The sequence below is a fragment of the Leptinotarsa decemlineata genome, unplaced genomic scaffold (genome assembly GCF_025532065.1).
Source record: "Leptinotarsa decemlineata unplaced genomic scaffold, Ldec_3_MD MMD2_P_RNA_scaffold_2, whole genome shotgun sequence".
NCBI classification, from domain to species: domain Eukaryota; kingdom Metazoa; phylum Arthropoda; class Insecta; order Coleoptera; family Chrysomelidae; genus Leptinotarsa; species Leptinotarsa decemlineata.
In genome coordinates this window covers 2,402,704-2,416,157 of record NW_027412529.1, presented here as the reverse complement: position 1 = coordinate 2,416,157, position 13,454 = coordinate 2,402,704, and the positions used below count along the sequence as shown (strand labels likewise).

Sequence of the window (13,454 nt, the reverse complement as noted above, 5' to 3'; positions counted from 1 at the left end):
TAAAGAGGTTATTGCTGAAACTGACGCCTATTTTGGGACAAATGATAAATCGTTCTACATTGTGGTAGTGAAATGTCAGAGCGTCGCTTGAATGATTGTGTGGCTCTTGAAGGAGATTACATGGAAGAATAAGGCCAATTTTGAACAAAAATAAAGCGTTTTCTTTCTTAGGCCCAGGACTTTTCATGCCATGTCTTATCTAGTGTTCTAACTCAAACCTCAACAGTTTATAGACAATTATTATTATTTCGTCTTATAAATATACCAAGTGTTATGGAGCTGAGGAAATTCGCATTTATAAATTACAAACATGTCATTGTTGATATTGTTAGATATCAGATATGAACAGTTACATTATGAAAGTAACAAATATTGCATTGAATACACCTGACACAAACATAGTTCATGATTAAATACATAACATTTTGGGTAATCGATGTTACCAAATTTGATTGTATATATCATGCATGAAAACCAACTGAAACAAATCTTTGCAGCACAAAGGGAAAATTGATATTCTGAAATTTAGATACACCATATTGCTATGTTATCAAGTTTCTTGATGCTGATTGAATTAGATATAGTTACTTTCTTAAAGAAAAGTCTGACTTTTCATTTATTATTTCGAATATTTTCAATAAATAAGACTATACCATGAACATAAAAGTATTGTTCTTAAAATTACTTCACTTCTGATATACAGACATATTATTACGGAAAAACCATTTGAAAACGTATGTTTATTGGTTGAAAAATAGAAACGTTCACTCACAAAAGTTTTAGAATTAGTCAATCAATTTATTCTGATTTCATGGACCATTCTTCACCCCCAAGAAGGTGTGGTATCCGCACCCAGGGTGAAAGCAACCCCCAGTATAGGGTGAATTCAATTTTTTCTGAACATCGGTGGAGTTCAGAAAATTTGAATTAAAATTTGAATGAGGTCAAAACTTAATTTTTGTGAATCTCTAGCATTTCTACCCGCGGTAAGTTTTTCTCGGGCCACTTTATATATAGCATGAAATGCATAAAAATTATTTGACAATATTCAGACAATCTAAGCTAGGAATTCAGTCTTTCGGCGATATTAATACCTTACGGGTTATTTTTGTTGTTACCCACAAGAGAAATGGTTCACTTGTGATTTGACATCATATAAGATGAGGTCAACGATATATGGAAGATAGCGCTTCTATTAGAGTGACAATGCAGAATTTAAAAGTTATGAATCCTTTCTCTAATCATACCCAAAGTGACATGGATAAACAAGATCAATATCAATGCGGACTTATGCTGACTCGACATCCAGTAATACGCAGTTTCCAAACGATGACACAAAGGACGTTCATTTTCTTTTGTTTATTTTTTAGAACATGTTAACACTTGTTTTACTATATATATATAACGTCCTACGTGGCGAAATGAGTTAGTTATAGTTATAATCAGTTACATTCAGACTCTGTTACTTTCAAGTTATAATTTAGTAAATGTATAAGGGGAATTCCAGTACTGTTACCCATTTTCAAAATATTTTTTTTGTAAAACTTTTATTTCAAAAGTGATATATAACATTTATAATCTCAAAACGTTTACAAAGTCAAGAATATAACTTGCTGCTTTCTATTTGCCTACCTGTAGAAGGTTCAAATGCAGTAGAAATGGACTTTGATATCTATGTTAACTTAGTTCGACTAGATAGTATCCATTTTTTTAAAATGTACATTGAGTAGAATACAATAAATACATGAATATTACTGAAGTTTTTTCCCAACACCAAACCGTTATTTTAACACCTCGACACGTGTTTGGATCACCAAGTGATCATCTTCAAGAGGAAGATCAGTTTGATCTTCACACATTTTTTGTATCTAGATGGAGATGTAGAAAGCCGAAAACTTTCTTTCCTAAAAATAAATACGTAATTTGAATTTGTTTGGTTAAGAATAAATTTTACAAAATATTAAAAAGATCATTTAACATTTTTCTTTAAAAACATATACCTACTAGGTACGTTTTTCAAAGTTTCCAGAAGATTGTTCTTTCTTTCAAAAGGTTTGATTCGCAATGGTAAGGGTCCTTTTTTACTATATCATATACAAGTTTCTGTTACTCTGGATGCCAAAGAACTTTTGTGCTTTTTCTCGTTAGAATTAGACCTATCATTTGCCCAAAGTATTATTCAAAATCACCATTAATACATCTTAATGAGAGTCATATGCGTGGAATGTATAAAGCACGTTTCAAAACGCCAATATCAGTAAGAATTTTTTTCCAGAAGCCGTTTTTATTTGATGTCTATCTAACTACTCGATTTCAAGTATGACATGATATAACAATATTTGAAATAGCGTATTTGGTGAGAAAAGAAAATTTTGTATGATGAATAGAACATTTTTTCTACTGATTTCATTATTTTATTTAATCATTGAATTCTCCTGTCCACGGAACCTTGAGTTAACGAAAAAAACAGTGAGACTTTAATCTTACATCAATTTGAAAATGCAACTGAAGCTCTAGTAAAATGAAAGGCATTCCTCCAGCTTTTTTTACTATACCTTCATAATTATCAACTTCCCCAACAACATGCACCTTCGGTCTAATTCAATCAGCATATATTTCTTACTATCATCTACAAAGCAACATTTCTTGAAAGATAATTTACCACTGAAATATCAACATTAACAATTGTTTTCGAATTTCACACATCCCCATAAACCCCCGAGGGGGTCATTTGAAGGCTGATTTTGAAAGGTCCAAACAAGTTCCTAAGACATTCATAAGGCCACATCGAACAGAAAACAAAAAAACATTTTACACATATTCTAGTCAGGCATTTCCTTTGATAAAAGGCTAGAAAATAAGACAGCTAAACGAAAGACAGAACATAACAAAACTAAGTCTTACCATCTGTTTTTCCATGGAGCATAGGGAAAATAAAGAAAACAGAATATAACACTTTGAAAGAAACCAAGTTTTAATCTAGTTTTCTAGCTAAATACTAGTTTCGGAATTTGATTTCCGTGGGAGACAATCATGCCGTTTTTATATACATCATGACAAAACAAATCAGAATGAATTTCCATGGAATTCTAGAATATATCACCAGAAAATTGAACTATTAAATGCAATTAAATCATCACTCCGGTTCCTAATAGTTTATTTTTTGACACTTCTTCTCAATTCATCAAAACATATAACTGTCTTTTGGCCTTGTACGTGTCAAAACATTTTTGTTGCCTGTCGCTACGTTCAAAATTTGAAAATTGTTCACTCCCACAGGCACTGTTTCCAGAAAGAAAACGTTGATGGTATATAATTTAACTTTAGTAATGAAAAAACTAGTATTCTTCAAAACCTGGCAGATATAAGTTCATCACTGTTCAAAATGAATAATTTGGTTCAGTCTCTAATTTTTTCAAAGATTGATTTAGATTGATTTGGAGTTAGCTCCAAACATGGACATTGTTGCTAGTGAATCTTGGTACGGTCCTGTCTAGATGACTGACGACGTGAATCTGACAGCTATCGACTGTTAAATATATTGATTTAAAAACAATCGACAGGATGAAAAATGAGACGTTGAATTGAAGAACTATATTAAACAACGCGACTTTCATAGGAGGAAGTTTGGGCCGATTCCAAAAAAAACTGCACAATTCATGAAAGAAATATTTGATGTAGACGTCATATTGAACTGGATTCTTAAAAAATTAATTTACTGTAAACTAAAATACGACACTTCAAAAAAAAATTATAAAGATTCATCCTGTAGTTGAACCATATCAACAAACAATAAAGAAAATGTGAAAATTTCAGAAAAATTGCCTTGAAATCAAAATATTTAACGGCCTTCTTCCCAGTTAAGAACGTTTCAGAAAAGTGAGAGAGATTGAGAAAATAAACAAACAATACCATAACCCAAAATTAGTGTTATGTTCGTAAATGCATTTAAAAACCTATCACCAAAATTTAAGAAATGTCAGTTTGACGTCAGGCATGCCATTTAGATTTAATCAAATTTAGTCAGTCTAAGTGACAGACATGTGATATTTTTATACTACATTGTCCATGATGTAGTTTTTCAACTATATTTATTTGTTTACCAAATTACAACCTGAACAAACACAAGTGCTTTTTTATGTGACGGTATTGAAACTTTCTATACTTATACGTTAATTTCAAGAAATTGACATGAAATGTTCAAAAATTATTCGTATGATTTACCACTTGTTTTAGGAGGATTCTCATAATACTTTCCTAGTGTACTATTGTAATCGATAAAATGCTAACAATTACTGATTATCCTTCAAAAACAGATAGCAAATGAGACAAATTTTCTTGAAACCTACTATAGAAGGATAATCAAATACAACCTAACTTCATAGCAAGGAAAGAGCGACTTTGTAACTCTTTTTCTACGAGACTGTTTCGGAGTTCAAGAAGTTCAATATTTCCTACCCCTCTTCAGTGAACAATATTTTTTTCGTAATTACGATAATAGAAGCATTTTGTAGATGTCTCAGAATAGTGTCGCCATAATACGCGATACATTTCAGTTATGGCAAGAGCAAATATTTAATCAAGGTCAATGTTCAATTTGGCGAGTTTACGAATACAAGGATTTCATGGCTTCCGGGAAAAACAAATGTAAGAATTTCCATATATAGGTCAAATGTGTCCCAAAAAAAATTAGAACAAAGGAACACAATATTGAAAAGTTTCGGTCAAATTTCCGTAACCGATTTTTTATATATCAGAATGATAATTTCAAATTGCATAGCCCAATATCCAAAGCTGACGTAGGGTTTCTCATTATTTATTTCAATTTTCGAGATTTCCAAGTAAGCGGTGGTCACAAAACAAACTCAGTTGGGACTGTTTTGGTTAGTTTCCCAATTTTGCCGTGGTCTTATTTGGTTACAATCTCCAAACGTTTCAACTGCTGCAGCCATCTTCAGTGGCGTTGTCCAAGTACTCTTTTGAGGTATCAACTGACACCAGTTAATAAGAAGAGTACTTCGACCACGTTACTGAAGATGATTGCCGCAGTTGCAGTTGAAACGTTTGGAGATTGTAACCAATGCCACGGCAGAACCGGAAACTAAGTAAAATATTGACGCCAGCCGTGAAAGCATATAGGTGTTGACGATTAACTTTATTTTCATCATTTTATCGAGTTGATAGTTATTTCTCAGTTATAACCAACACATATTATTTTTACTGGAATCCTCTACAACTAATGTTTTTTCAAATAGAGTACATTTTTTTCCACAGAAAAATATTTAGACATATTCATTGAACATCTAAGAAACCTTTGAAAATTTACTAGCAACATGCTTCAATATTATGTGATACCATTCCATTAGTAATGATTCTACCTAATTTTCAATATTCTTCAAATATTGAAAAACAGTCAAATTTTCGTGTGAAAGTGGTGTCCCGAAAACCATGAAGTAGCGTTATTAGTCAATAAGTATTGTTCCACAAATAAAACTGGCACAACACGCGGATTAATTTTCGAACAAAAGAAAAACAATTAAAAATGATATTAAGGCGGGTGTGTTATTAAAACGAGTTTGAAAGCGGCAACAATTTTTCCTTCAATCGATCATTTCATTCCATTCGATAGCCAGTAACTTTCATTGGAGAATATTTTCCATTATATCCCAAATCGATCCGACATATTCTGGATATAGATGGTGCATCCAGAGAACTGCCATTATTTTCAAAATTTCTCTAAGGATTCTCATATCTAATACACTCCTTAGTGGTCTACCAAAATCATTCGACAATAATCGACTTCGTTTGAGTTTCAAGTCATTCATATTCATTTCCTTTCATAAGAAACAATCAGCTTCTTCTACCACGTCTAGCTTTTGGAACTGTCTGGCACAAAACTGTGGCCAGCTTGCTCTGAACTTTTCTAAACGTCACGAAAAGCATGGAGGCCTAATAAAGTTCCTATTCTAAACGTTGTCATTCATGCCATTCATTTTGGGTACAGATAACTTGACTAGACGGTTCACCAATCTTTGAAACTACAGTTGTACCTCTATCATGGTTTCCTTAAAATTTCCCATTTCTATTGAAAAGAAAAATAATGGAAAGTTACTACTTCAGAATACCTACAGGATTGAGGATGATTCATTTTAAAGAATCACTAAGATACTTTTCTGCTACTATGTGTCAATATACATCTTGAAGACTTTTCAAGTTCTAGTTTGACACCACAATTTATATTGTGACTCCATAGAAGGGAGTAGGTGGCATCTATCTTGGTCTCTTGCTACATGAGTGAAATACTTTTCTTTCCGAGTAGGGATAAAATCAGTTAGCTTTCTGTATCAAAGTTACAGTATCAATACACATGAAAGACATTGGTCATTGTATGCCACAACGGTTTAGGTTTGTGCAGAATTCGGTGTTGCAGTTTTTGCCATCTCTAGATCTGGCAACTATGTCAAGCAAAATCAAGTTGAACTTTCGAGGTTGGTATCTTTCCTTTCTAGCGGTTCAGAATAACAATCTAGATAGTGTAACTTAGGGACAAAACCATTCGGTGCCACTAGTTTAGAACTGGTTATGGAAATGGGAATTTTCTTGCCCATCAAAAGATTATGTTTCTCGTTGTTTGTTAATTGAAACAAAATCACGTCGTAGATTCTATATGCTCTCTTCGAAGCTCTTGCCAATGACGATTCATGACTATATTGGCAAGAAACGGACAAACATTATTAATTCAAAGGTGTGCCTTTCGGCCTCAACAATGCCCCAACTAATTTTCAAAGTTTCATTCACTTCTTTGATAAAACGTTTCGTACAGTCACAAATCAATGTTTTTTGGCTATTGAAAGGCAATGAAAGAACGTTCTGGAAAAACAGTTGCAGCTTTCACACCCGTGTTATTAATTGAAACTCCTCTGTCCAAGCTGCATGTTCTGTGATAACTTACCAGGTTTTTTTATAACAATTTTAGCCTGTTTCGCTGTGTAGGGCGCGATCCAAGGCGAGTTTATAGACAAAGTAGTGAAAAATAGAAGTGTCAGAATAGGAGAAAAAACATAAGCAATACGAGTGCATTAAATCACTGTGTTTCGAATAGAGAAAAATTTCAAACAAATGTGCCGAAGAGTTATGCAGTGCTCTTTTAGAGAGAAAAATACTTTTGTATGTGGATATTTGTCGTTAACTACAACCTCATATCGTACAATAAAAATATGGACAAGATGCTACTTGGGTCTTGGAAAAAAATAAGAGTAAACACATCGAGGGGGTTGGGAGTCGTTTCAAGCGTAACCGGCGGGATTTTGGGATTCGTCAGGCTCTAGGGGCTCAAACTCTGTCACACAAATTCACCGTCGGTTCACGCTATCAAGAGGTCTTTATTGGGTATTTTTTATCATTCAAAGGAAAATTCCATGCAAAACACAAATGGCGGTTAGTAACATTTTCAGACAGGACTATTACTGGGTCGCATTCCAACTAAACTTTACTCGAATTAGTACAAATTTCAGTGACAAAATGAAAAGAACATGGTTTTGGATTTCTCTAATGATAACAACATAGGTTTTTAACGTTTTCAAGACGTTAGTATTTCTTAAAACCTGTGAATAAAATGAGTTAATTGAGAAATTACTTTTTTACTTAGCTCTATATTTAAGAGAGCTAACGTTATGTAAGTCTATTGTAAAACATGGTGATAAGCAAACAACTGTCACCAAAGAACCGAAGCAATTTCAAGGAGGACTTGTAAACGAAAAGGAACAGACTTTGGCAACGTAATTTTTTTTCAGATTACGATTTGAGCTTCCTGAATTTTCTTTCTTAGTGATGAAATCCTATTACAATGACCTTTTCACTCACAGTATATGTATATGGATTTCATTTTTATATTCGATTCGTTGAATGAAGCCGGCTATTTATAAGACTTGACATGATTACAGTTATAATAATGAATATTGAATGTAATATAATGACAAAAATAGTTTCAATACATATGGTTGACACATTCTTTTTCAATGAATCTGAATTATGTACAATATCATGTACGAGGTTCCGAATTCACCTAACATTTGTTTAATCTTACAAGAGGATTTGTTCTCGAGACACTATCGATAAAAGAGAATTGACTTTCTTGACTATTGTGGTAAATGTGTTGATAAACCCTAGAACTTATCTTCTACGACACCGAATATGTTTAATATGCCCTCTGAGGGAGGTCTTTATAGTTCATTTAGTTTGCCTAACATACATTTTATCATTAACTTAATGATTCTCAGAGCTTAAAAGTTTGCACCATCTTGGCTTTCAGGCTGTCTAGAATTTGTAGTGCATAAGAAAATTTATGAGCTACTTTAATGCTGGTTTTTTATATTAGTCCATAGAGAATATAAACAAACTTTGAATTACTTTTCTGGAAAGTAAGTTGAATGAATAAAGCTATAACGCTGTAACTTCTTTCGGAGTGTTTATTAAGACTCTAAGGGTGTTATTTTATTATTGAATATAATTCTGTAGCATTGCAAATATATTTTGAAAAGCCTCATCCTGTAAGAAGTCGCGTCTAACATAAAAGTAGAGATAAGCAATTTTTCAAAATGTCTTGTGGATTTCACCAGTACTCAACTAACAGTAACTTTATCAGTACGTTACTATCTGATAGAGAAATTGAGCTGATAGAAAAAATAGAAATACAAATGTTATGGAGGCAGATCTTCTGATATTTAATTGAAAACAATAATTTTTAGGACATATTAGCTTTTGGGAAAAATTAACTACCCATATGAATGTTTTTACGACTTCTCATAGTGAGAAGAGGAGAATTCTCTCTCAATTGATTGTTTCGTCCTCATCCCATCCTTTGGCGCCCAACGTGGGGCAAATCGAATACCTTCAATTAGTAATCTAGCAAAACGATGAGCATTCATCACTCGTACAAAATCATAGTTACAATCTACAAAAAAAAGCTCATATCAATGAACGATTTGTTGTTGGTTTTCCAGGAACAACTGGGAAACGAACCATGCAGTGATATACTAAACGAGGCTTGGCCTTACTAATGCCCCGCTATAAACCCGAATCAAGTCTTCAATAAAAACAACGGTGAAAGATGTTTTATTCTATGTATAAGATAATATTTTTGCCGTTACTATAACACTGCATATTTTCAAGACGATTTTAACATTTGACTCATTTCAACTCTACAGAATGTCCTATATAAAACTCAGCGGGCAAATACCTGGAAAATTAAAGAGAATATCAATATTTCGTGAAAGCAGATGATTTCGATGTCATTGTTATTTACGTATAGATCTAGCACTAGGCGTCGTTCGTTAGGGCGTCGTGACACCGACGCCAATTTTGTTGAATGGTAACCCAGATTTAGATTTTTTGTTTTTGGATTCTGCATCAAATTCTGAATTCAGCTATATAGCACACTTGCAGTTTCCCTTGAATACTGATGAAAAAAGGCAATTTTCAAATGCAGAAAAGTTTGATATTATATGTATTTATGGCGAAGCAAAAAGTAATTCAAAAGAAGCAGTGAGAATATACGCTTATCGGTATCCTGACAGAAGATTACCGTCAGACAAAACATTCGTTAGCTTAGCCAAATTTTTGGCACAAAATGGATGTTTTAATGAACGAAAGAGAAAAAAACGGCTACATATGAGAATCACACTATTGCAGTGTTATATCAAATGGTATTGGAACCACATAGCTCTACCAGACACGTAGCAGTGATATTTCGAAATCGTCGATACAACGTCTTTGCCAAAAAACAAATTCCACCCATGCAAAATACTTCTGGTTCAAGGACTTAATCCAGGTGATAATTTATGTTTTATTTTTAATAACTTTAATCTATTCCCATATTCAGGAGATGCTGATAAAAGATTCATGGTTGTCTAGCCGTATTCACGATGATGATCAGTTTCTGAACAAAATATTATGGAGTGATGAAAGCCATAACAACAGTCTAATAAACAAACATAATTGTCACTATTGGTGAACCCTCGTTGGATGCAAAAAAACGAGATTTCAGTCTGTGTGAGGAACTGATATTTGGTGCGGAATCATTGATGGTTATTTATTTGATAGGACCTCATTTTTTTGAAGAAATTCTCAATGGGGAGAGGTACTTGGTTTCCCTCCAACATGTGTTGCCGAACCATTTGGAGAATTTACCAATACAAACTCGACTGAATATGTTGTTTCAACAAGATAGGGCACCTCCGCATAATGATATAATAGTTACCCAATATTTGGATCACAGTTTTAATGAGAAATGGATTGCAAATAAGGGTCCATTACCATGGCCAGCTCGACGTCCAGATATTACTCCACTAGATTTCTTTTTGTGAGAATATTTCAATTCAATTTATATGCGCGTCCACAAAATGCAGATGATTTGAAAAATAGTATCACGCTCGCCCGAAATGAATCCCTTAGATTATTTTCTCTGGGGACACCTTAAAGCGTTGGTATACAAAACTGCTATTCAAAGTGAAGAGCATTTACGGAATAAAATCATTAAAATCATGTGACATAATAAAAAATATGCCAGGTATTTTCAGAAGAGTGCGAAATTCAATGATGCGGCGGCTAGACGGTTGTATTGAAGCCGAAGAAGGCCATTTCCAACACTTAATTTAGTGCAATACGTTAGTCTATATGTTAATGTTATTAAATATTTGTTGTTATTGTTACATAATGAGTAATGAAAAATTGTAAAAATAATAATTTCCAAAAGAAACATTTAATTCCCCATATTATTCCTTGTGAAGTCCAGGGATATGCAATTAGGTCGACTTTTTTTCTTAAAAACTAAGATATGAAAAAAATTTAGGAGACAAAAAAGTTGTATTTCTAATTGCTTAATCCAAAAAAATAATAAAAATTACACAAAAGTCAGTGGCGTACATTTTCAAGTCAAAAATAATCGTTCAAATCCCGCTCGAGACGCCACTGGACTTGAATCACGCTCGGGCCAAATTAGCTCCTTAATTTTATAGATACCATTGCCAAATTACGACGAAATTAGGTAAAGGATATTTAAGATATTTACAAATAACTTTTTTTTTTCAACACCCTGCATCTTAAGAACGAAGGATTTGCGGACCCATGTTTATATGAACATTTCGTCTTAAAATTACCTAAAGAATCGTCTGTTAAATTTATGGTATATAATTAATTAATACCCTGTATAATACATTTGTAACAGAATTCAATTGTATTTGTATTTATTGTTCATAATAAAACTTCCTTGAAAATTTAATATTTGTTTTGTTTATTGCTATTTGGTTGAAAAAAATCGTGTTGAAAATACAACACGTTACTTTGCAAACATCATCTTTTAATACTTTTAATATAAAAAAGTCACTTTTAATGACAGTTGTACAAAAAAATATTTTTTGGTCATTTGAAACATTTAATTCAGTTTATATTGTCTACGATTTTACAGAGAGACACAACTAGATGGTACCGAATAGGCAATACAATTATAACTGATGGATTAATTTTATTAAACTCGTATTAATGCATATATTTTGTCTTATCAATGGCCATTTTTATAATATGCAACAACATTGACATTTGACATTTTCATCAGTATTCAAAGGAAACTACAAGTGTGTCATATGGCTGAATTCAGAATTTGATACAGAATCTAAAAATAAAGTGAAAAATCTGGGTTACCACTGAAAAAAAAATGGCGTCGTGACGCCCTAACGGATGACACCTAGTGCTGCATCTCTACGTAAATAAAAGTACCGTTAGACATCAAAATCATCTGCTTTCACGAAATATGAATATTCTCTTTCATTTTCCAGATATTTGCCCCAGGAGTTTTACATGGGACACTCTGTATTTTTCTTCCACAGATTTCAAATCTGGTAATGCCTTTTTAGCAATGGAATTCTAAACTTGTAACATTCACCAAAAAACATCGTCAACAGTCGAACAAAAGTTCAAGGTGTTTGTAGTAATGTCATAGAATTGAACCACTACGAACATTTTGGGTTTTATCAAAATTTTAGGCTTGCCAGTGCTTTTTTCAAAAATATTTTCAAGGAACACAAAACCAAATATTCTACTTCGTTGAGTGTCTACGATTTGTGGGTGTTTCATCTAATCATCAGAATTTAAATTAAATCCAACCGAAAAATCCAAAACCATTTTTGTATGGATAACAAGTATTTTTAAAGTGGGACCCAAAATTCAAACACGAATTAATATCATTCGAATTATTCGAGTGGAAAATGAATTTCGCAAATGCAATTAGCATCATAATTACCCTGAAAACAGAAACGCAATTACGAATTCGTTTACCGCATTCATAAATTGAAGTGTAGCCACTTTTAATAGGATAATAATAATCATGGTTCGGGATAATTAGATTTGTGGTTTGCAGTAGTGCGATACTTTGATAATTCGCTAGAGCATAATTAAGAGTTTTCGAAAAATTTTGCATGGAAACGCGACGCGAATAGAAAAAAATACCAAACAAAAACCATTTACAGATACTTCACTAGACAGGCAATCTATTTAAATTTACTATAATTTGAAAAGCAAGTAAAATTCGAAAATATAAAACTGAACCTTACCATCTGATTTTCCAAGTAGCATTGAAAAAATGTAACAGAGACATATTTTTTGAATTCTTTGTTTTAATCAAAAAATAACAAGCGTGTTTTTGTAACAATCCGTTAAGTGTTTAGTTTATCTATTTGATTTTAATATATTTACACTGTTTTTCGTGTGTACGTTATTGGTGTTTTTAAACCAAAAGAATATCTGAATAAATTTGCAATTAAAATATGACGATATTGATCGTCCACTCCATTATTAACCGCGCGTTATGTTTTGTTCTACAAATTTGAATAGTTGAATTATTGTTTCCAGAAGCGAAACACGCTATAAAATTCACTATGGTGATTAAAAGATTTTTATTCAACGGCAAAAAATTCTACGGGATTTATCGAGTAACAGATTGACATGCTGAGTCAGATATTCTTTGGCAGATCATATTAAACCCAGTTTGGTGAATTTTAAATTTATGTACAGAAAAAACCTTTCGAATGGACTGCATACATTTATAAATTATCTTCAAGTTCGTAGAAAACTTTTGAAAGCTAGAAAAGAACCATAACAGACAGATTTACTTCGAAGGTAGTACAAAACTAATAAAAAGTTTATATGTAAATGACAACAATGATAATGCTTTAGCTTTAACGAAAAAAAAAAATACATTTGCTCAACTGAATCAAACGAAAGGAAAAATATTCCAAAAATATACGTGGACCGTTGAAAAATGAGGTGAATGTTCAAATTTCGCAATCGATTAGCGATTTTTTATATTGATACACCCGTTTTGAACATGGCTTTCGCTTGTTCGTAATTATTTGGCCAGAAATAACACCGTAATCATGCCTCAGCCACCATATTAACCAGAT

At 32.6% G+C, this 13,454-nt stretch overlaps 1 protein-coding gene across 7 annotated transcripts in view; it reads right to left on the bottom strand.

Annotated features, from left to right (window-relative positions):
• Nucleotides 1–13,454, bottom strand: part of LOC111506509 (serine/threonine-protein phosphatase 2B catalytic subunit 2) — a 306,256-nt gene that overhangs the window by 23,307 nt on the left and 269,495 nt on the right. For 4 of the 7 annotated variants that reach the window (XM_023161595.2, XM_023161594.2, XM_023161593.2 and 1 more), the window contains exon 10: nt 6,953–6,985. The exons of the other annotated variants lie outside the window; for them this stretch is intronic. In XM_023161595.2, the coding sequence (XP_023017363.1) occupies nt 6,953–6,985 (33 nt within the window). The remainder of the gene's footprint in view (nt 1–6,952; nt 6,986–13,454) is intronic. 7 annotated transcript variants of the gene reach the window in all.